The sequence below is a fragment of the Charadrius vociferus genome, unplaced genomic scaffold (assembly GCF_000708025.1).
Source record: "Charadrius vociferus isolate BGI_N301 unplaced genomic scaffold, ASM70802v2 scaffold108, whole genome shotgun sequence".
In the NCBI taxonomy this organism is placed as follows: Eukaryota; Metazoa; Chordata; class Aves; order Charadriiformes; family Charadriidae; genus Charadrius; species Charadrius vociferus.
In genome coordinates, this window is record NW_009649770.1 from 873,704 (window position 1) to 899,080 (window position 25,377).

General features: G+C 40.6%; 1 protein-coding gene across 2 annotated transcripts in view; it reads right to left on the minus strand.

Moving 5' to 3' along the window:
• The window catches only part of TENM2 (teneurin transmembrane protein 2), a 543,058-nt gene that overhangs the window by 166,443 nt on the left and 351,238 nt on the right, over positions 1 to 25,377 (minus strand). For both annotated transcript variants that reach the window (XM_009890877.1, XM_009890878.1), the window contains 2 exons: positions 24,249 to 24,483; positions 10,198 to 10,436 (listed from right to left, as the gene is read on the minus strand). In XM_009890877.1, the coding sequence (XP_009889179.1) occupies positions 10,198 to 10,436; positions 24,249 to 24,483 (474 nt within the window). The remainder of the gene's footprint in view (positions 1 to 10,197; positions 10,437 to 24,248; positions 24,484 to 25,377) is intronic.

The window sequence follows — 25,377 nt, forward strand, 5'->3', positions numbered from 1 at the left end:
AGCAACCTGGGCTGGGGGGAGGTGGCCCTGCCCAGGGCAGGGGGGTTGGAACGGGATGATCTTTAAGGTCCCTTCCAACACAAACCATTCTATAATTCCATATCATTCTTCAGCCTCTGATGACTACATTAGTTATATGCAGTCATCTGCACCTCACAGAAAGTAGGAAGTCTCTTGCAGGAGGAATGAATAAATTGAAAGGAGAAGATTCAAATATACAAAATAAAAACCAGTGCAGTACATTCAGATTTAAACAAAACAACTGTTAACATACAGGTACACGCAGCATATATGCAATAGACAGACTGACCTTTCAACAAGTCTTGTCTAATCCAGGTCAATTCCTGCAAGGCAAATAAAATGCTGCAGAAACAGGGTACCCCTTCTCATCCAGCAAATGGGGAACCTACTCCGTCACACTGCCATTGGAATGTGAAAACATCTTCTATTTTGTGGCTTCCCTCAGAAAGTATTTAGTAAGAAAAATGTTGGAAGAAATCAGCTGATCAACCAACCAGCAAATTAAAAAAAGCTTAAAATTAAATTAACCACAGCACTGTTATGTATTACGTATATTACCTTTTAAAAATTGAGCACAACACAAGGTGATAAATCTGGACATCCCAGAAAAGAAAAACTAAACCCAGAGCATATTTAAAGTTTTAGGTAAGGTCCTGTAAGATCAACATAAGAGAACAAAATGCCTTTCCATTCAGGAACTACATTAATACAAATGCTTGTCTTTTCTAGCAATTATTTAGTAACAGCCAAGATAAAGACACTAATAGTCTCTAATAATCACACAGTGGGGCTCAGTAGTAATTCTGTCATTATCAAATCCGCTCAACATACAAGTCAAAACATGATTTTTCTAACCAACTACATTCTTCATTTCAGCATTGTAATTCAAGCTTCTGGTGTCAGAAAGAATTACGAGAAATGAAGTAGCACAGAATTCCCTGAATATTAAGAAAGTATATATGCATCAGTCAAAGAAGGAGCCTCCCCTTCCTACACCCCTTACTCTGTTAAACAAACTAGGCTTTGGCTCACCCATACCCATCATGGTCAAATTCTGTTGTGGAAAACATTCACTCATACTAAGGGAAAGGACAACGTCTTAGAGTTTAGCACTCATCATTATTCAGGCAAAAATGCCTCAAATCCCTAGAAATGCCAATAACTCCATGCAGTGGTACAAACTAGGGACTGACTGACTGGGGAGCAGCTCTGTGGGAAAGGCCCTGGGGTCCCAGTGGACAGAGCGCCAAACATGAGCCAGAACGTGCCCTGGCAGCAAAAGGCAGCCAGCAGTATCCTGGGCTGTGGGAACAGAAGCATGGCCAAGAGATGTTTACGTCCATCTGCTCTACACTCATTAGTCTGCTTCTAGGATGACTGCATCCAGTTTTGGGCCTCCCAATGCAACAAAGATGTCAAGAAACCAGAGCAAGTCCAGGGGAGGCTGCTGGGATGGCTGGGGGTTGGAGAACTTGCCTTGGGAGGAGGAGCTGAGGGAGCTGGGTTTGTCTAGCCTGTGGAAGAGATGGCTATGGGGACTTAAAAGAAGCCTGCTGATACCTACAGGTCATCAAGAAGATAGAGCCAGGCTCTTCACACTGGTATATGGTAAGACCATGAGAGACAAAGGGTATACATTGAAACAAGGCTCAACCTGGGTACGAGGAAATACTTTTTCCCCATGAGGACAGTCAAGCAGTGGAACGGGTTCCCTAATCTCTGTCCTTGGAGGTCTTCAAGACCAGACTGGACTTCAGAGATGACCCAGTTTGAGCAGAAGATTGGACTAGAGACCTCCAGAGGTCCCTTCCAACCTGAATTATCCTATAACCTTGTAAACCTAAATCTGGAGTGCAAAATTTGTCCCAGGGATCGGATAGGTTGCCATGGAAGATGCTATTTTTCCTGATTATAACTACAAGACTATTATCTGAAGAATTAATAACAAGGCACGATATAACGTGTATATGGTGGGCCTGGTATTCAAACTCTGACTTTGGCAAGCCAATGACTTTATTACTGGACATAAAGAACATACAGGGTGGCTGGGACTTTTTTGTATCTGAGTGACCAAGGAGCTCAAAGTATGATACAGCAAGCCTACACAGAATTAAAGCCTGAATAAGCAAATGCTGAAATGAACCTAAAAACTGTTTCTTAAATTAAATTTAAACGTTTTTTTAAATTACTGAAAGGAGGTAATTTCACCACATTATATTATATGGTGAGTAAAGGTTTCTGCCTTTTCATAGTGATGCGTCATTTCTCTTCCCACTGTTCAACTTCTTTTGCTCCATAATTTCTGTAGTCTGTTACCCTGTCTTATTATTTTCACAACTCGAATTTAATTCCTATTTTTATATTTTTTCTTCCTGCAAGTTCCTTGAATATTCCTTGAACATTCTCTTTTCTCTTTAGTACGCTTAAATATTTTTTTATTTGTGGTGAGTTCTTTTCATGGCCTTCATAGTAGTGTTATAAGAGCTTCTGCCACCAGAAGCTTGAATTACAATGCCGAAATAAAGAATGTAATATTATAAGTACTTCTACACTTGAATAAAATCTGTACCTAAGTGTGCTAAGTGCAAAACAACAAAATGAGTTAACAAAGAAGCACAGCAACAAATAACGCATATAAATTAATCCATAAATGATCAACTGGTGATCTCAATATAAATAGCTGCTAACAGAGGAATGTTTCCCTAGGGAGAAATGAGACATTTTACACTGATACTGAACATCGGCTTTTCAGAGAGAATGACCACATGTTTACTTGATAGGTACCTCTGATTCAGCATTATATTAGCAAAAATTAAACTTCAATATCCCTTATGCTCACCCTTCCCCTGAAAAATGGTCTCATCTCAGTATGTTGGGCTAGGTTATAAAGCACGTCACACTAAAGTATCTCAAAGCTTTTTCATCATTTTTTCCCCCTGACTTCCTGCAAGACTTGTTTTGCATCTACTTATCTCTGCTATCTCTTTGCCCTGACAAGACTTCATACCTGTAAGTCTGGGATTAAAAAAAAATTCACAATATTCAGTATTTGCACCGATGAAAGTGAGAAGAGGCTCTGTTCCACAGCCATTACAAAACCCAGGATATTTTCTAGTTTGTGCATGGTAGGCCAACAACAGAGCACGTGAGGTACAGCATGTGCTTAACAACTGAGGAAAAAAAAGGAAAAAAAAAAAAAAAAGCGAGCGTGTCAGAGGAAGACATTCTTGCAGATTTGAGCAGAAAAAGCCAAAGCCTGTACTGTATAAATAATAACTATATTACTAAACTACTAATTTTAAACACTATCTACCTAAAATTCTCAGGTTAGCCATTGCTATCCTATTACATCGCACTGCTCATTTCTGTGATGCTAACTTCTACCGCATGACACGTAGTGCAGCATCAGGTAGTAGACTGAGCATCAGTAGGCAGTTACAGTACTTTATTCAAGCTCACAGCAATATATTTTAACAGCTTCCGGGGAGCAGTACCAGCATCTGTGAAAAATGTTTTCTCGGACCCATCCTAGATTGTGTTGTGCAAAATGCATTAAAAACCAAACAAAAATGTGTCCCCCCCCTCCCCAAACACAGCCCCAGTAACACACAACAGAAAACATCCTCTCGGTCTCCTGCTTCTTGCCAAGGTTTCAGAATACGTTTGTTCGACTCAGTCGCTAAGCAGAAAGGGGTTTCCACTTCCAGCGCTAAGCACGTGACAGCACTTTGTGAGTTACGGCAACATCAGTCTCTCTCTAGTTTCAAGTGCTGAGGTTTACTGTGTGAAAATCCTCAACAAAGAGAATGAAGCGGCTGATAAGACTGCCCCCTCCCACTGGAAGGTAGCTGCTTCCATTATTGCCGACGTCTCTGCTAGGCAGAACAATCGGTACACTGACAGAACAAATCTGTAGATCAAGGTTTTATTTTTGACTCAGGAAAAGCAGAGGCAAACTATACCCAAGTAATTCCACATGAAAATCCTCCTGTTCTTTGTGGCATTATGTGTAAGCAGCAGCTGGAGCGTTTTGTCTCTAGGAAAATTCTCTCCTTCACCTAACAAATCTCTCACACCTTTGGACTGTGAAAAAGAACGCTTGCTAGGCTAGAAAGCCACATCTAACGTTCCTGGAGCCAGGCTCCACGATTCCCAGTACCTAGTTTTCTCATGGAATGGGGCCAGATACTTTTCCCTGAAAGGCTCAAAGCCTTTCTTCTCACAGGCAGCATCAGACAAGCTTCCTGAGTTACTACTCTTGCTACTCTCTTCTCTCTCAGATCGACTGGTATCAGTCAGTAAGAATCACTGTATATGTGACATTTAGAATATGACAGGCATATTCTAAAATTTAATTATTGCTCCTGAACTGACACCTATTTTCAATGCAAATTTAAGAAGAGAACTTTCTGTCATCAGCTAATCTTGCAAGATGCAGAGCTGCCTCGCTTTACATTGATTTCAAGTGAATCTGATAGCAGTGACTGGCAGCCAGATGACCTCTGCCTCGGAGGTTTCAGCTTTGCATCATTTTCCCTTTTTTCAGCCTTGGTTTCCAAAATGTCGAGCATATTTGATTTCAGTGAAGGCTGGACAAGACAAAGCCAGTGGTTTTCCGACTCTACAAGTGAAAAACAACAAATGCAACCTAAGAAACCAAATGAAACGTAGGCTGCCATTCATCAAGAACAACTCAGAGAGAGAGAGAAAATCAATTGATACATAAGATAGCACCTGAGCAAACTGTTTTGATGAATCTTGATCTGTGGAATCAGGGACAAAAAGACAAGTGGACCTACAAGTGGACGAAATTACAAATATGAATAAACAAGAAACTTCACACAAGCACTTACATTAGCAAATATCTGACTCATTTGTGGGAAGGAAACAATTCAAGTTGATGAAGAATACAATTTTATGCAAACTGTGGCATGTACACATTTGATGCAGAGTAAAGATGGGACTTCTACTTCCAGGTCTAATTTTTTCAGAAACCATAAACTTTATTGTCTGACTGTCACAGAAACAACTTACTGCTTTTGTGGGTAGAAGACGGATAACCAAATAAATGAACCATTTATTTGCCTATAGGTCTTTTATCCTTAAAACACCTACTATGATGCTTTCTAATCACAAGAAATTTACCAAAATACTTGTTCTGTGCACAGCTATTTTTCAGGCTCTAATTTTAAATATATATAGGGAATAAAAATAATAATAATAAAGACATTTTCATTTGCTTAACCTTTGGCAATTCAGCCCTTTCTACAGCACAGAAATTAAAATATCATTATCAGTTAAAGCAGAAAACTGAAATTTATCTTAAACCTCATGTGTCTTTAAGGCCAAAGAACACGGGTAATGGGTAATGACATTGTCATGTGCAATATATGCACTAACTAAGAATAAATGGGTAATAACATTTTCATGTGCAACATATGCACTAAAGATGTAGTGCAAGCATGCTATTCTCATAATTTCTTTCTGTCATTTTCTGTTTTTCCCCTGTATCTTCTTGCACATGATAGGAGTAGATAAAATAGCATCAATACTCTAAAAGTTATCAGTATGATTCTCAAGATACTATTTTCAAGTGGACCATCTTTAAATCCATTGTAGCTTTTAAATTTCCCAGGAAATAACGGTTTGGGTTGGCTTTTTTTTCCCAAAGGAAAAGTCTAACTACTTTAAATTACCACATTTTTAATGTTCTGACGTGTTGATGGTCAGACATTCTTTGATGCTCAAATTTAGATTGGCAGAAATCAGAGCAGTGTAGGGGCTTACAAAAATGTGGTATTTATGTTTGGCAGCAATTACTTTGTGAAAAATACAAGGTGACTCTTTTTCCTCTCCTTCTTTCTTCTTTTTTATATTTTCCCCCCTCCAAGTTTGGCATTAATCTAAAGAGATAAAAACTAATTTAACATGACAAATGCTTTCATCACTCCCTTAACCTCTGAAGTGAACGCTCTGACAAAGACAATATGTGTGGTATACGCTTTCCTTTCGACACTTTATAAATTACTTTCTTGTAACTGGGTTTTACCACCAGTCCAATATCTTCAGGATGTCCTAATCTGAATGGCTGCTTCTACATTCTTCATATGTCACCCCAGGATAACAGGAATAACTCCTGGGCTTTGTGAAGCGACCTTCGTCTCAGGATTGTGGGACAATTTTATTTATGTACTGCATGCTGGAATTCACCACAACGTGCATACCACCAACTTACACCTGTATTTAATTTACGTCTGACTACTGAAGAAACAGGGAGAAGTGATAAACCTGGCTTTAAACAAGCAGACAACATTCTGTATACCATGTAAGGAAGAAGTTAACTGAAGTGAATTTTTCCTATTCTCTGCTATTAAAAAGGGCATAACAGCCGTAGAAACATCTTAAAATGCTCCTTTTCATGGAAACGATCTGAAAATTTTTCGCCTTTGTCTATTCCTTTAACAAAAACACACGAAGTTGCTTGATTTATTTGCAACCTGATGAATCTGATGTGTGTCAAAGTTTCTGCAGAAACTCTGTCAGCGTAAAGGAATTCAGGTATAGAACAGTACGTCTAACATGGCCAACTGTACGTATACAAAACCAAACATATTTTGCACATACGCATGCCATATCATGGTAGACCAGTGCCACGCAGAGCTGCAGAAATTTTTCCCAGGGATAAGTCAAGATAACTTTCAGAGGAAGATTTAGGAAAACTCAGATAACAAAGGAAGAGCCTATTTCAACAGCCAGGCTTCAATGGCACTTTATGATGTAAACCATCAATCTACACGCATCTTAAAAAAGAAAATAAACCCCAAAGTTTCTTTCTAGTAAGATACATTGTCATTATTTTGACAAATGTTTAACTTCTTAAAATCTCAGTAGTATCTTTACTTAACATCAATTATGTAATGTTATATGTTATAGGTTACTATGCACTATGAATTTATTTTTTAAAGCTTTAAACATACTGCCTTTTCATTTCATTAACTGCATTTTTATTTGTGTGTTATCAGAAAGGCAATACGACTGCCTAAATAATCATAGTTTTTTTTTTCTTGTTTCTTTAAACCATCCATCATTAGAAATTTTTTCATGCCACCCACGATCTTTGGCAGTCTTCTGGAAGTCCCACGTTTACACCTGTAGACAGTATGTTTTCAATGACTTATCCGTATCAATTTCCCCATCTCTGTTATTATAGGACAATTTCTTTAGAACTCCTGAAGACTATGAGAACTTCAAAGTACTATTTCAATATAATTTACCTCCTATCTGCCAGCATTGCCTTTTTCATTTAGTCCTGCAATAGTCTTGATTAGCATTGATATGATCATCTTCACAAAGCCTAGATGTATTGACAAACCTAAGTAGCAGAACCATTTGCTGTAAATTTTGATGACTTTTTCCATAACTATTACTTTTAGCTGATATAACCCCAGTGATATAACCTCTGCTACCGCGGAGAACAAGAAATCTTATTTGTGTACATGTATGGCAGAAACACATTACCAGCACCTTTAAAGCCTCTCCTATGCTTGAAGTTCTGACAGCAAAATACATCAGGAGGAATTACCGCAAAATGGAGTATCGTTCTTCCTCCTGCACATCTTTGGGGAGCTTAACATTTCTCTTCATCCCAAGACTGCCAGCTCTCCTGGTAGATTAGCAGCTCTTGCTTTCCCACTGTCTCAATAATTAGGACAGAATTGAGATTTTGGTGTGGTCTGAACGTCATTCTGGTCACCCGTTTTGAAAACAGAAAAACACTTTCCCTCCTGACAGAGCAAGACAGAGTTATTTCGTCTTCACTGCAGCCCAGGGGTTAGTAGGGCAGGAGCTCCAAAAGAGCTGCAGAAGAGTGGGAAGGCTGGCATTTTGCATTGCTGCTTTTTCCCTAGGAGAGAGAGTTTTCCCAGGACTCACGTTCTGCACGTAGCCGGGAGAAGGTAACCCTCCAGAGAACTGCAGAACAAGGAAAGTTCTTAAGTTTTTTTACAACAAGGAGATGATTTAGCACCTTAAGTGTCAAGCACCTTAAGTCATACCACTGGAGGACAGCAAGTCCCAGCAACTGGATGGGTGGATTAGCTTATAGCTGATGGTCTTACACCCCCTCTTTGTCATGTGGAATGAATTGTATGAGTTTTTGCTGAGACTGACTAAACAGGGAACTAAATTAATGAATGGACTAAAGAACATGCCTTTTACCTTTCTGTTGTTCTCATGCACTTAAGGCAATGCAATGTCTTTTTTGTTTTCTTTCTTTCCTTTTGTCTCTTTCCCACCATTTTCCATTACGATCACAGTGGATCCATGAAATTTAATCACAGGATTAATTGCAGATATTTTCTGGTTTTGAGAGCTACTCTTCAATATACTTATTCTTTACTGTGTAAGGCATGACGCCTGTTAGGTAACTTCTCATTATTTAATTTCCTGAGCCAACATTCTCTTCCTAAAACCTGTTTTCTTATGTTCGCTAGCCAACTCTATTGCACTCATCATTCCTTAGTCAGGAAAGACGACCTCAAAAACTTCTGTCAAAACGTATCATTTATGTCATTACTTGAAATGATAGATCATTCATCAATTATTAAGAGTCAACGCATTGCCTTACATTCTCTCACCTTAGACAATATGAAAGTGTATAAAGCAATAACCAGGTAGCAAAGCTTTGCTTTAGATTACAGTAACCTAAATACCACAGAAAAACACATTTCATAATCCATCACTTCAAAGTTATACACATGATTAAAATATTCAACTTGCAGTATATCATTTCCCACATGCATAATCATTCAAACAGAGAGCTGTTGTATGATAACTGTCAGGTTCAATAAATCATGTGCTCTCCAATCTTTTTATTTATATATCAAACTAAGCCTGTTATTCTTCTGAGGTGAGAGGTATAGAAAGATGGTTAGCTCTGTAGTACTGAGTATGCTGGGATATAGGCCTGGCCTAAAGAGACAGCAGCAATAAAGTAACCAGTCAGCTCTCTCTTACTACTGTATATATTAATTACATATGGAATGGGGTTTCCTTAGAAAACAGGGTCTATCCTGTTGAGTCAGATTATATGGGATTAAAAAAAAAAAACAAACCCCAAAACCAAAAGAAAATCTTTCTCTTCAAATGAAGAGAATAAGGAGAAAATTCAGTACTTCTCTATAGGTCTTTTGAGCACTATATATGAGAATAGTTAGAGAGATGAATTAAAAACCACGCAGAATAGGTATGGAAAGTATTAACAGAAAATATCAACAAGCTACCATAATTTTGTCATTTACTCAGAGAAGCTAGAGAGTTTCTGCAGCATGTCATTCTTGCCAATTTATTGTCGAAGGCACTGTCAAAGGTACAAAACACACAGCTATAGTTTGTGTGGACACTCAGAAAAACCTCCAGAACAACAGAGAATGAAGGGGATACCGGGAGGAGAAGGGGGAATCAGAAGTGAATTAAATTAAGAACGATGAAATAGCAGAAGCACGTTAACAAGATCCTGAAAGACCACAGACCGAATGAGGACATGGTGTGGTCAGTATTAATATATTAATCAAGGTAAATAAGCACAACATTTAGAGTTTCCTTTCTACATTTTTGCTTACAAAATACTAAGGATGTGTGGAATATGAAAAAATAACAGCACACAAAATGGAACTATCTATTTAGATCTAACACCACCTGGAATTTAGGCACACAGACAGATAAAGACTGAGACATATTAATCAAAATGATTTTGTGTCTTCTATCTGAAGGCAGCATGCGATGGTAATATTTGAATTCAAATGCCAGTCGCTTCTGTTACTTACATGGATCCACCACCAACCACAATTTTTACCAAATATTTTTAAAAATACGATAATACATCAAAAAATCATTGTATCACCCTCTCTTTGAACCATCTATGAGAGATGTGTATCCAACACCTAAAGTTAACAGTGCACATCAAGAACTCTGGATCGATTTCTTGCTTCCACTGCTCTTATGACAGCAGACAGGACTTAAACATTTTATTTTTCAACATTACTTAGTATAAGGAATAATAATTTTCTTTGCTCATGAAAAACCCAAATTTGTGAAACAGATTGACCGTCCTTTTAGCTGCTGAATTCTCCTTTGCTGACATAGCCATGAGATCTGACAGAGAAAACCCAGCCTTACCTATGAAATATGCTAGCAGGATGGCAAGCAGGACTGCAGCGGCAATTGCAGATAAAGCAGCACACTTCCAGCTACAATACTTGGAGGGTTTTTTCAGCTTGAACGCATTCCTGGAGAATGTATTTCTAGGTAACAGCCTGGGAGGTGGCGTATAAACTGTTCCTGAGGTCAATGGGTAACCAGGGGAAGAACTACTGAACAGCGGAGTAGTTCCAGAAGATGTCTTAAACAAGAAATGCCTGAAAAACATAAAATAGAACATAGTTGAAAATGGCAAGTCCTGAAGTTAAGAAAGAATATGTCCTATTCCATTCCAGCTGCTATAATGCGTTCAATTCAACTAAAAAGAAAAAGGATTTTGTATGAAGAAATAAGGAGATGAAAATTCTCATAGTCTTTTTGCTACCAGAGCTTAACAACTGCACTAAACCACAGGGTTCAGGATATCTTCTGTCATGATAATTGCTTAATCCTTTCTGTAATTAGACTCCACTTGACCAGACATTAGGTATAACTCTGGCATGACCGATGAAGTGTCTTTGAGTACCAGGTGAGATTGAACCTGGAGAAAGTGCGAGCAGTCGAGTAACAAAGCTCATATTCAGAAGCGACGTCACTATCACAGAATGACAGAATGGTCAGGGTTGGAAGGGACCTCTGGAGATCATTTAGTCCACCCCCCCCACCAGAGCAGGGGCGCCTACAACAGGTTGCACAGGACGGCGTCCAGGCGGGGTTGGAATGTCTCCAGAGTGGGAGATTCCCCCACCTCTCTGGGCAGCCTGTGCCAGTGCTCCACTACCCTCAAGGTAAAGAAGTTCCTTCTCATGTTAAGATGGAACTTCCTATGTTCAAGTTTATGCCCATTCCCCCTCGTCCTATCACTGGGCACCACTGAGAAAAGACTGCTCCCATCCCCCTGGCACCCTCCCTTTAAGTATTTGTAAGTATTAATAAGATCCCCCCTCAATCTTCTTTTCTCTAGACTAAAGAGACCCAAGTCCCTCAGCCTTTCCTCATATGAGAAATGTTCCAATCCCCTGATCATCTTTGTGGCCCGTTGCTGGACCCTCTCCAGCAGATCCCTGTCCTTCTTGAACTGGGGAGCCCAGAATTCCTTTTGGCCTGTGTTTGATTAGGACAAAGCAACTACTTCCACTACAAAATACCTGTAACGTATAACAGAACACTTAATTTCACAAGAAAACATCCTTTCTGAGTTCACAGGTTTACGTGATTTCCCTGCAAAATCCAACAAATATTCTAAGACAAAAAAAAATATGAGTCTCATTAACAGTCTTGGCAAAAGCTACCAGCAAAAAACCATTAAGAACATATTGAGCAAAACCCATAGTGCTGTAACAAAAGATCTTGCCAGAATTAGAATTAACCATTTTTTTTTTTTTAATGGTACACATATTTTATTTGAACAACTAAGGCAATCACCAAAAGCACATGACTCACCAAAAAAAGGGAACTTCAACTGCCCATACATTTATTACAAAGAAAATAAGGGACAAAATACATTACTTAACAAAATCTCAGAAAACGCTGCTAACATGTTCCAGAGAGAGGAAACAGAGAGAGCAAACTAGGAGACTTGCTTCTCTAGATTACCGTCTCACAGTCAGGAAGGACTGACTGCAGGCATGTTCCCCATGAATGATGAACAGAGAAGCACAGAATAAAGGCAGTGGTCTTCAGGAAGGCCACTTCTTTTGAGACAAAAGAGCTTTGAAGATCCGAAGATCCGTTCCATACCCTATCCCTTCACAGCTCTCAAAAACAAGTGCTCCTTGGAATCAGTGAGAATGAAGCTACTCAGTAATCTCCAAACCCAGCAAAACCATAGCCTAAAATAACCCAAGTTTTACTTCAGGTGTAAACATGTTTAACATTTTTATGGAGATCAGAATCCAGTATGTCACTCTCCAGCCACCTGTTAGAACTTTGAAATCAGTACCAGTTACTGTTTATTACAACACTGACTTGGAAGTTTGAATCTGCAATGTGCTTGCCAAGTACTTTTTCCAACCCATCATCACACACGTGCGTACTTACAAGAACAGAGTTTACTGTATACTTACTATACAGAATAACTCAAGTGATTTTATATTAAAGCATTTGTTTTGAAATGAAACCCAGAGCATAATAAATTGCATAGAATTTGCATACAGGTAGAAGACAATAAAAGGAAGGCTGGCCACGTTTCCCAGTCTGATGATTAAACATTCACATTTGAAGACAGTCTCTGAAAACATGGTCTTTTTTTATGCAGTCATTAATAAACTCTATTAATGAACATGAAAAATCAGTTAGTTTGACACTGCCTCTGTTATTTGTTTTAACCCGAAGTGACCTTGTGCATCCCTTACAACAGACATCAAAATTTAGTTTGTTTCAGAAAATACTTCAGTCGCCTGAAATCGCGGTAGTATTCCCTGTCGCAACTTTTGCTTTGTGCTTTGGAAACACTGCAGAAAAAACCTCTCGACACACAAGTACACAATCAGGAGTGGCTTTCAAAGCCTATCTCAAGCAGATTAATTCCGTGTTTGAGGTTGTTGGTTTTTTTTAAATGCAGTATTTGCAAAACAAAGAAAGAAGTAGAATAAAATGGCAATATCCTAACCAGTTACTTAATAGAAACATTTGTCATTTTTTGCAAATAAAGTTGCCCTTCTTTTTTGTTATCAGTGAGGCTCATTAGATGTTAGAATTGCTTCTTTTTGAGCACGCTGTACATGATCTATGAGAAAACACAGTAAAGGCAAATGCTAAAAGGGTTTTCCCCCTCAAAATCACCCATCCTTTTAAATTAAAAAACACTCCTTCCAGTTACAAGAAAGCAAGAAATAATGGAAGTCTGATTTCAGGAACACTTCATTTTAAATGTTTCTTTACTTTGCAACAATTCAATTAAAATAACTGGTGGGAAACTGATGGTATCAGGCTGGCTGCGTTAGGCTAGATCTGTTGACACTTCTGTTCCTTTTGTCTGGTTGAAACCTGATTAACACCTGCTAGCAGAAGCAGTTTCAGTCCTTCCTGCTTGCTCTTCAGTGGTGGGAACACAATACCAGTTCCGTAACAGGAACCAGGGATGGCAGTGACATGGAGCATGAGGAAGGAAGGAAGGAAGGATGGAAGGAAGAGAGATCTGGTGAGACAAAGGCAGGTAGGAGGGCTCCTCTCTCACTCGGGCTGACTCCGCATCTGCGGCAGCCCAGGACCCCCTTCTCCTCCTACATCCTCACGGCATGAGCGGCCCTTTCAGCCTTGGACCTGAGGGTCTACAACAAACAGTTCTTACAATTCTTGCCTTTTTCCAGCCCAAAAGCAGATCTCACAGAATCAAACTGGCAATTGGAGTCCTTGGCACTGTCTTTATCTGAAATGTCAAGGTTTTTAAACCTGGGAAATTTATGTCCTCTTTAGCTGAGAAGGCATCTACAGTACCTACAGAAATTTTAATATAAAGCATTGTTAAAGTAAACTCAGATATATAATGAAACTCTGCTCCCATTAAAATTGAATTAATGAATATCTAGATATGTTTTAATAGAACATGTCAATCATATACTGTTTCATGTGAGAAAAAAAAAAGTAGAAGAGAAAAATAGTTTCACTGTGATTCGCTCTGAGATACATAAAGTATAGAAAGAAAACCAAAATACATGCAAACATGATCTCTATTATATTGTTAAAACTGATCAGAACTTGATAGAAGCAAAAAAGGCCGATTGAAATGGATATGTGGAATGGTGTCATTCTCAAAGGAAAGAAGAAAAAATATCATTGGATAAACTTCGAATTCTGTCACACCTGCGAGTGCTACCCATGTATTTTGAAAGCTGAAAGTTTATTGCCTCCGTATGAGGATTTCTGACAAAGCGGCAATCATTAGAAGACAGCACAGCATCTTAAAGTACAGAAATTCTGCCTTCAGAAGTTTTACAGAGACATTTAACTAAAGATATGTTAAATACCCACCAAGCCCTTCTGGAAAATTGGCACTGCACTCAGAAGCTGGAGGCCGGATTAGCAGAAATACCTTAAGTGACAATAAAGCACACCAGAAAGACTGAGAACATAAGGGACAAAATACTTGGACCCCCAGAGCTTTAACTCTAGATTCAGCTACTAATGGAAATAAATTGACTTGTCTGAACTCTATCCCTAAACCCAATGATCTATAGCTGTATTTTTATGTGGGATTTGACATGCTCCGGTACAACCAATTGTCTGTGGGCCCAAGCTGCACAGAGAGAACACGAGCATTTATCAACATTAATTACAGTCTCACAGCAGTAAGACCGGGAGGTATTGTACAATGACTGCTTATGAAAAGAAATGATCTTATTTGTACCTAATCATTAATTTCAAATACATTCCATATTAGCATTAAAAAACCTGTATATTCTCTCTCTTACCTGTTCACCTATCAAACACTGTTAGGATAAGGACATTTTCTACCTCACAATTGGCATTAATCATTTGATTTAGATGGGACTAAAGTCCTATTTTGAAAACACGGGAGTAAATTTGCTAAGTCTGAGTCCAGTCTCCCTAATTTCTGTGCATCATGAAGCACTGGAAAAATCACAAAATATGATTGTCAGTATACAATGATTCAGTAATTTAAGCGCCCATGAAAACCATGGACGGAGCCTGCACGCTGCTCCCAGAACACAAGTTAACCCTTTAGCTCACTCAGCGCTCTCCTCCGCCGCTCTGCAGCTTTTGGGGCTGTAAAACGCACCCCCCTTCGGCTTAAGCAGCGTGTGCTGCTGATGCGCTGGATCACAGACGGGGACCTCGTCCCTGATGCCAGGGGAAAGGTGACAGCTATGAAAGTTGAGCTTGCAAGGGGACGTTTGTCTGCAGTTCTGGGGACTAATGGTAAATGGAAAAAGCTATATTTTGCTTTCTTCATTAATTCAGAGCTCTCTATAGCATTTATTTTCCCACAGGTCAAAAGGACCTCTGGTGTTCAGGGAATAGCGGTCTGACAGACACTGTATTAACTTCCATATTCTTTGAGAGAACAATCTGGGCTTTTTCCCCCTCCTTTCTGGCCACATTGTCATGGCAGCACACTGCAAGAATCAGTTGAGGAAAAAAAAAATTGGGTTTTGTGATGAAAACCTGTAATAGAAAGGAAGAACAAGATACCTTCTAACATAAATTGCTTCTTTCCCTCCTCATACTATCCTAAGCTTATTCTGTATGAAAATAGAAATACAAAGAGCTGTAATGCTTAAATTGTCTTTTCTCATAGTTTTTTTTATAGGTTTTTAATAGTAATTAATAAATAGAAAAGATACACACCAAGAGAACAGTAATAGCTCAATTTAGGGGTTCTAGGGCATTAAAAAAATATCTTTAAGATGTGGTAAAATTACATCTGTCTATAATTTTACTGTACATTTATTCTTTGCAGAAGAAACAATGAAATATAGAATGTAACATGCTGGCTTTCATTGGGGGGAAAAAATAAAAGACTTCTGTAGTCTTCTAGGTCCTCCAAAAAAGTAGCCATGAGTCATTTTATGTCAGTGAAACCTCAAAGTGGCTGCCAAATTCAGACAGTGACATTTTATGGCAGTAACTTCTAACTTCTATACAAAAAGAAACCAAGGTGGAAGAAACCTACAAGCTGTTTTTATGCCTTTTATGCTAAAATGAACTCTGAGCGTTAGACTGGTGCAAGCTTTGGTTACCTGCGTAAGGGTCTCTCAGCCTTTCCCGAAATGAGATTTACTTGCACGTTCTTGCTCTCAGGTTCTTGCAGAGAAACCGAGGATTATCAGCCAGGTGTACGCAGCCGGGGGCCCTCTGACCTGGCAACACCGCACAGACATTTCTACCCTTTTTAGTGCCTAAACCACAGGGACTTAGGTATTCCCCAAATGCTCCAAAGTTAGCAATAACGGTTGAAAATGTTATCTCTATGTGTCTACATTGTGTAGCTACAAGGAATTGTCTCAATCACGTCAAATCTACAGATTAAACTCTGTAAAACAGATTTTTCAGTGGAAAGCTATTTAAACTCACGCTTACATAAATGGCCCGGCCATCTCCCACAGGTGTGCCCGCGGGCACCCTCACACCCAAACGCCGGCTCCAGCCAGCCGACTGCCCTCACCACCACACACCATTTCAGTGCTTTTCAGCGCTTTTCAGCCTGCTGCAGATAATCGATTTGTACAGGGTATTGTGTAGGGTTTTCTGAGTGAGCAGGCCAGCTGCCATCTCTCATCCCCGCTCACCAGCTCATATCATTTCAGTGCTTTTCAGCCTGCTGCAGATAATCGATTTGCAACTAACTGTGCGTGGTGCAGGAACTAAGGACACTATTAGGCACGGAAACAATCACTCCGAACGAACACATCGACACCAACGGGACACTTCTATCCGCTGTAACGCAACTCTGAACCTCGCAGCAGCCGCCCAGCTTCCAGCACAGCTCTAATACCGGCTTCCCAGCTCTTGAAAGGTTCCCGATTCCTTAAAGGCTGGGTTGTTCACATCCCCAGGCAAAGTCTTCTAAAAAATGCAGAGTGTTAGAGTGTCAGGGATGTTGCCTGAAGTACCAGACTAGCTTGTCACTGCCATCTCTGGGCTCTTAACAAAGGCACAGTTGGACAGACAAAAGCACAGTAATTGAAAGCTGCCTGACAGGGAGGTAGGATGTTGTACAAGAAGGCAGGTGCCAGCCTTTGGGCACCCTGATCTGTCATATTATTAAACAAAAACAAACAGGCGATGTTCACAAAGCCACAATTGAAAACAGAGCAGGTAAAACAAGGCAAACCATCTGTATTGTACCACAGCTGCAGCGTTCGCTCTGTACCGGATACCTTTTTACAGGACAACCTGCTCTTCATCTGGAAGATGCTAATTGAGATACTGTTGGATAAGCTTTTATAACCTTCTCGCTCACACTGCAAGCTGCCCCCTGGAGCGCTCTCGCCGCTGTGTTCCAGGCCTGGCTCTGGCAGGTCCCAGAGGCACAGCCGCGGCTCCTCTGCTCCGGAAGCTGCTCAGCTGTGACGAAGAGCTGCGTGAGAGGCTGGAGAAAGGTAAGGTGAAAAATATGGAGAGAGGAAGGACTGCTGAGATGGAGGTCAGCAGCAGCTCAAGAGAACACCAACAACATGGGAAGGCATAAGATGGGGAAACCCAGGAAGGCTTGTGAGGATGCACTGGGTCGAGTGGCTGGTGGTGACAGAGCTGGTGGCACAGGGCAGCTCAGCGACCCCGGGGAGCTACAGGGGCCACCCATTACCTTCCTGACTGGTGCCGGTGTGGCCAAGTGAGATCCTGCAACAGGCGGTGAGCACACTCCCTCAGCCTGTCAGCTTAAATCCCAGCTAGCTTCTCTGCGAGTTAGCCAGTAAATAATTGCTTTGCCCTTTAAATTTCTGCATACCTTTCTTCCACTATTGTTTATTCTCCAGGAATGCAGCAATGAAACTGCTAGTTAGCACCTAGTAAAGGGTAACAGGAACAGCTGCTACAGACATAAACACAAAAAATCAGTTACTTTGCATATGTACTTACATTAAATGAGAGCAAGATCAATAATGCAGATACAGGAAGATTTAGGCAGCTCTGAATCAGCTTAAACCATGGGACCTTTCCCTTCTCAAGTGGAAAAACTTGTATCTTTGCTGCTGTAAGGTTCTGATTAGTATGTTGTAGTGCAGTGAAAGTGACGAAATCCAATAATGCCTACATTTGTTATTCGGGTAATGATGATAATGACAACAGTGTTTTGCATTTCTATAGGTCTGCGCATTTTTAGCTTTTTACATCAACTAATGAACATAATCTCAAAACACTTCTATTTTGAAAGGCGTACCTGTAAGCTCTTCACTACCTCTTGATTCAACTACTTGCTTAATAAGAAAAAAGAAGTACTAACAAAAGTGCTATTTCAAGTCTCTAAATGATATATAAATATAAATATATAAGTATAAATAATAATAGACTCAAACCTCTAAAATAATTTTTTCAGTTTACATGTAAACTTGAAAAATAGAAACCTAAATCACATCATTTGAGATTAATCTTTTTTTCAAACAAAAAGTAACACCCTAAACATACCTGCCTCTTCCCGTACAGTCACTCCCACCGCCTGTTCACTCTGCACAACCCAAAACTTAAAAATGCAAACCAACAAGAATGTGAAAACATGCAATTATCTGCAATCTGTAAAAACTTTGTTGAGCTTCTGTGTATGTGAGTGGGAGTACATCCAGATTGATTCTCTGAACCATCATTATGTATCCTGCTTTCACAGTGTTTTCCTTCACCCTTTTTTCTCTCCTATCAGAGTCTACAATTGTTATGAAAACAACACTTCAGTAGCCTGCTAAAAATGACCTTTCTACAATGTTCTTGGAATTCCTCCAAGTACGTGTCCCCAATGTGCGTGAAGTCCTTGGGGGTGCTTTTGCCTGTGCTATACTCAACTCTTAAAAATGCTTTTGATTTTTAGATAGGTCCAGAATCTATCTATGCAGATTTGGAAAGTCCACACGCCCTTCCTGCAACCTTCCCATGAAGAAATCAGTTCTTGCCCGATTCCTCAAACTCAGAGGACCAAACTGCTGTAGCATATGTGCCTGTAGCCGTATAGTTTAAGTAAGTGGTAAGAGAAAGTCACATAAGACAACGCAAAATTGGAGTGAAGAGTTACTTCACAGTTTCAAGTAGTTGTTTGTTATGCTGAATATATCCTAGAAATTTGCATTAACAAAAGGAAAAGAAATTTTGTTTCACTATTCTGTTCCAGAACATTTTGCATCATGCATAAAGATATCAAAATATTGAGACATCATTGAAAATAGGCAGACAATTGTGGAGAGCGGCTCTAACTTGGAACTTCTACACATTCAGAAACTTCAAGTTTATATATTCAGTTTAGAAGTTCTGCAGCTGATCTAGACACCCTAACATGGGACAGCAGCCGAATGCACTATTAACGAGATTTCAGATATTTATAGAATCACAGAATCATAGAATGGTTAGAGTTGGAGGGGACCTTAAAGCTCATCCAGTCCCACCCCCTGCCCTGGGCAGGGACACCTCCCCCCAGCCCAGGTTGCTCCAAGCCCCGTCCAACCTGGCCTTGAACACCTCCAGGGATGGGGCAGCCACAGCTTCTCGGGCCAACCTGCCCCAGGGGCTCACCGCCCGCACAGGGAAGAATTTCTTCCTGATATCTAATCTAAATCTCTCTTCTTCCACTTTAAAAGTGTTACTTTAATGTTAAAGTGAAAACTTTAAAAACTAATTTAAAACTGTTATTTAACTTCTTTCTTACCCCCCCAAGCACTTAATCCCACTCTTCATGTACTCTGTTCCTGGCTTTTTTGCCTGTGCGTATCCACTGTGTACCGCACTCATTCCTTCACTGCCTGGAAGGCTGCAGCTACAAAAATGCTGAGTGCAGATGTTTCCCTGCTCTGATGCCCCACGATTTTGAGTTCATGCAGTGCATTGGTGCAGACTGGGATACAGCTCACGTTGCTACTCCACCCATTAATCTCCCATTTCTGCCCTAGCTTTGCTCTCCTCGGGCTCACCCAGACTGACTGTGTTGGAACTAGACCGGCAAAGTAAGAAATACAGCTTAAACCCCAGGAGCAGGCAAATATTTCGAAGAGCAACATGGGGGTTCTTTCAAGGCTAATTTTCAGATTGCTCAGTCTTTGAACTGAACTTTGCTTAAATGACCCCAGATGTGGACCACTGCTTTTATGCTACAGTCCACAAGAGCTAAAGAAACCGATTCCATAATCACCAGAAGAGTGACCGTCATCCTTTCTCCTGAAGTACAGGAGAGACATGAGTATGTTACGGTCTTCCTTGAAGCCTAGCAACAGATCCTTGTGAGCAAGCTCAAAGAAATTATAGACATACATACAAAATTACAACTGAAAGATTTGGACTGAAAATATTTCAAATTACAAGACTAATTACGAGACTAAAGAACAAGACTGATTCCTATTTAATTTTGTCTTTTTTTCCTCCTGGATTAAGTATTATTAATTACAATGGTACCAAATAAATCAATATCAATATAAAGTACCAGAACAGGCGTTAGTACATTAGGCAATCTCAGTCAGACATCCATCCATGAAAGCTCTTCTGTTATCCTCACTTATGAGTCATTCCGTTTTTGACCGGTGCCTGCGGATGGCCCTGTGTGAGGTTCCCGTACCAGAGAGGACTCTCACAGCGCAAAGAGGGATGCAAACCTTCCTTGGAAAGCCATACTTTTCTCCCTGTGCCCTCAAAGCATTTAAAGCTTTAAAGCAGAGTGCTGCCTTTCTAGCTGTCTGGAAGTAATGAGACCCACACTGGGATGTTCAAAGGTAGTATTTTCATCATTCATCCTCTTCGAAAGCAATGATTAAAGAAGCAATAATGGAACACCTCTTAACTGGAAAACGTAGAAACCAGCACTTTGGAAAGGAGGAGGAGGAGATGGTTTGAAATAGACTGCAAGAGGACAATAAAAGTTAAAGAGCATTAAACAGCAGCTCTGAGCCTAAAGGTAAAGCAGCTAAGTAGTGCAGAAACGAACCATAAAAACAGCACCATAAAAATGCTACAGCGATGCATTACTGCATCCTTAGTTAGAGATATTTCAACCTTTCCATTACGGACCCTTATTTCAAAGAAAACAGAACAGTTACGTAGCCAGCCTGGGGTCCTGTTGCAGCCATAAAGAAGTCGCAGACTAGGGAAGATACAGTCCATATTGTTTTGTCTTGAAGCAGAAACAAGCACGCTACAATCAAGCACACATCATCGGAAGCGTTCAAGGCCAGGCTGGACGGGGCTTGGGCAACCTGGTCTAGTGGGAGGTGTCCCTGCCCAGGGCAGGGGGTTGGAACTCGATGATCTTTAAGGTCCCTTCCAACCTAAACCATTCTACGATTCTAAAGAAAGCATCATTAGCAATTCTGTATAAGCATTTTGCAATCTTGTAACTCCATTGAAAGCAACAGGCTACTGCAATACAGCTAAGCCTCATCACGTAAAAAATCCAGAACGACAAAGGGTACAGGGAGACAGGGGAAATAGTTGCCTGAAGGGGGTATGTGAAAACACGTGCAAGCAGTAAAAGCCTACTTTACGTCACAGAAAAAATTAAAACAAATGTGATTAACCCCCTCCCCCATCAATGTTGAAACAAGAGGTGGAGAAAGGATATATTTGGGAAATGCGCTGTCTTCAAACCGTCTGAATTCAGCCCAAACTGCCTAAGGCAGCAAAGGAAAGAAGGGAAGAGAAAAACATTCTTACCAGAAAAAAACAACAACGTGCAGACCCACGTTGTATTGTTCAATGATTTCAGTGCTCGGTACTGTTAGATAAGGAGACGTCTGGAATCTAAATTGTGATCTGAGGACTGTAGTGCTGACATGAAGCATTCCCTTCAGACAGCCCCGGTACCGCTTTTTGTTTCATAATCCGTAATGTGACCACTTGCACATTATTTTCAGTTGAGAGCAGAAGCTACTGAAGGTAACCGAAAGGTGAAAACTAAAAGTTGTGAAACTCTTTCCTGATAAAGCAGGTGCCGTCAGTGCTGGCTTTGCCTCCTGAGCACACCACTACTGAGATTGATAAACTGACAACACGAAAAAAAGTTAGAGAGTAGTGCACTGTGAAGAGGCAGTGTAAGAGGGATCGGTGTTTCACAGCAAGCTAAAGCTGTAAAGTAAAGGCTGAAGCAAAAATTTACCAAAAAGCTGTCCTTTTCTTGTGACTACTGGTATGAACATAGATGAAATACCAGTTTTAAAAATGAAAGAATTACAGGCTAATTCTGAAAGTCTCCGATGATTTTGCAGGCATCAATTTCAGCAAAATTCACTGCAAACCAGAAAAAAAAATCATCATCGTCTGAGTTAATATTCTTGTGATGAAACTTGTCATCAAGTCCTGTCAGGTGTGTAATTTCAGAAAAGAAGAAAAATCGATCCTGAAGCAGCTTTGGAATAGCTTTAGAACACAGCAATCCTGTCAGGATGCTTTCTAATATCTTAATGCTTGTTTATGACAAACCTATCTATGGAAAAGCTCCAATTAAATGCCCGCTATCTTGCAACCTCCAAAAATAACAGTATTCACAAAGTAACCTTTTGTCATCAACATGAATACATACATATTCCCAGAGATTTTATGATTAAAAAAGGAAAAGGTGAAGAACCAAAGTTGGTAATGCAACTGCTAGTCTCCACTGGCAGGGAATAGGCACGAAATCAGACATCAAAGAAAACCAGCCAGGCAAATGCCCGCTTCTCTTTCTCAGGGATGCCAGTATTACCAATATCCCAAGGAGTTCCCTCCATAGAAAGTGTTTGGCAAATGAGGACAATCTTACGCCATCAGAAATGACGTATTTCAGGTACTGCTATACCCAAGAACAATTTCACATGAAAACAGATAGACAAGGAACAGTAGGAGGCCATTCTACGCTAGAATTCAAAGTCTGCTATAATTTCCAGGCAATGAACCACACAGCAACAAACAACTGGCCTGGGCTGAATAGGATCAACGTTTTTATCTTGTAGCTCTTAGCAATAAATACCAAATTTAGGATGACAAAATTAAGTTCTAAATAGTAGCAACGCTCTCACAGAAGCAGCAGTTCAAAGCCAAGCTTCACTCTTAGTTTTACTTTTTTGGGGGCCAAAGTTAGCTCCAAACCTTCCGTAAGTGAGAATCCATTTCCTTTCTTTTTTTGGACACCTCAGGCTTCAAATAACTTGCATTTGCTCCCCCATCCCACTTCTTCATGGCACCCATGTTGGTGTTTTTCAGCAAAGTAGTGCAATGCGACTGAAGCCCCCTGTGAGCGTTCCGAAACGGCACCAGAGCACAGACTGGGCACAGATTCCCTACTCTTCTGTCTCATTTGCTCCCCATGGTGCTACAACCACTGATTAACCGCTGAATAACAACGCCCTGGGTGTTGTACGCTTTAATCCAGCTATACCATCTCCTCCCAGAGCTCCAGACCAGAAGGCAATCTTGAATCAAAGCCTGGGAGGGACTGGGCTGAGACTGCGCGGCGGCGTGACCGTGCCGTACCTAGCTACTGCGGGGGGAATCCACCAGAGCGGCATCGGATTCCCAGAAGGTCGCAACTCAAACATAACATCTCGGCAGCTCTGGCAACCAAGCAGCCGAAACCACGGCACCAGCCGGAGTCAGCAGCGGTCCAGCTCCTCTACCTGTACGCTGTTTGCAGCTAGCCGGGCAAGCGAGAACACCCTACTATTCCAAGCACCTTTTTCAGCATCACAATGGCTAATTTTAAATTCTGGGAGAGCGGCTCTGCCAGCTCCACTATTTAAAGCGCAAGTTAAATATGTTTGACATTTCATACCCCAAATGACAACAAACCAGAATATTTAGAACGGCAGCATGTCAGGCATTTATTTATTTATTTAACTGGCAGCCCTAAGTGCTGCACCTTTTCATTTATATGCAACTGTTTGCCCCACGGGCATCAAGCTGTTAAGACGTACAGAAGAGATTAAAATCAGCTTGCGTGCTGGATGAAATATAAATTAAAATTATAGTACTGTCAGTTTTGAATCTGGGATTGTTTCTCAAGGTCTCCCAAAATGCATAATTTCAAATGAGCCTCTGTTTGTCACTTCAGGAAAGGCAAAATGCATAATTTTTTAGCAAAACAGTCAAAATGACTCATAAGTAAGTCGTCCCTGAGTCTGGGAGTAAAATACGGTGTACTGATACCATGAGTTGTCTATGCAGGGATGGTCCAAACGAATAAAAGGCTTTAAAATGGGACATGCGAACAGAGAGATGTCCATCTGTCTACCTTCCGATGCAAAGCGCATCAGAGGCTTGTAGCTATTCTAACGTCACTAACTCGCAATGCTGTGCCAGCCAAAACCCTCACTGGCAATAAGTGAACAAAGCCCCATCTCCTAATGAGCCAAACGGTTTCCTCTGTGCAGCGGCATCCCCCTGGGGTGTCCATCCACGCCACCCACCTGGTCTCGAGTGGGACGTTGCTGTTGAGGACCCAGCTGTCCTGGAGCTGCACGGACTCGGGGGTGGTGGCCAGGTCGTTGGGTGCCGGAGCGGGCGCGTGGATCTGGTTCCGGCGATTTGTGAGCGAGTTCCTGTTCAGGGAGTTGGCAGAGGAATGATGATGGGACAGTGAATGGTTGTGAGGAGGAGGGAGAGGCGGCCTCAGCGTTGACTGGCTGTGATGATTTGAAGGGCCTAAAATAGAAGAGAAAAATAAATCACAAATGCGTGTTGATGATACTGTTCTCCTTGGCACTTCCAAGGGAGCACTGCCTGGAAAACAAGCCAAACCCCGCTTGGAAAGTAAGCCTCCATGCCTCTTGGTAGGCATCAAAACATGGTTAAATCAAATCAGTGATCATTACAGATCAGAGAGATAAAACAGCGTTCTGAGGTTGCACAGTTGGCATGTTCACAAAGACTGTATTTAGATTTAAAATACTTCTTTATGGGTTCTCCTGGGAGAAAGGCTCCTATGTGGAGGAGCCAGGACAGTAGTCCAGATTGGCCATTCTGTACATCCAACCAGTGGAACTTCTTCCTCCCTGTTTCTATCAGTGACTGTAAAGAGATGAACCTTCATGGATTAAACCCAGCTTTTTTGAATACGGTATCTAGGCTTCCATAAAACATAATCAGAGATCTCAATCTGCTTTCACTCACTGTTATTTTACCAATCAGCTTCAAAAGAACAGTATTTGTGCTGGTAAAAGGAGATTAAACTCCAAATATGAAAAGAGAGCAACAATGCAATGATGGTACCTTTCATGTCCTGCCCTGTGATCAGGATTTGGCCTGTATTTTTCTACTTAGTAAGGCCACAAACACACACCAAGATCTGAAAATCACGCTACTCTGTCAGCCTCTTTCACTGAAAAATGACAGAAGATGTTTTTTAGAGATAAAGAAGGATACACGCGTTTCTCATTCTTTGAGTACTGACATGTTTGCAATGATATCGAAAACAAATTTTACTAATCAGTAAGGCCAGTGGATTAAAATAAAAAGCACCTGAGAAGAAAACAGAATAAGCAGGTGTCATTCTAGCATAGTCACTTCTCTAAACATAAATGCAGAATAGTAAATAAG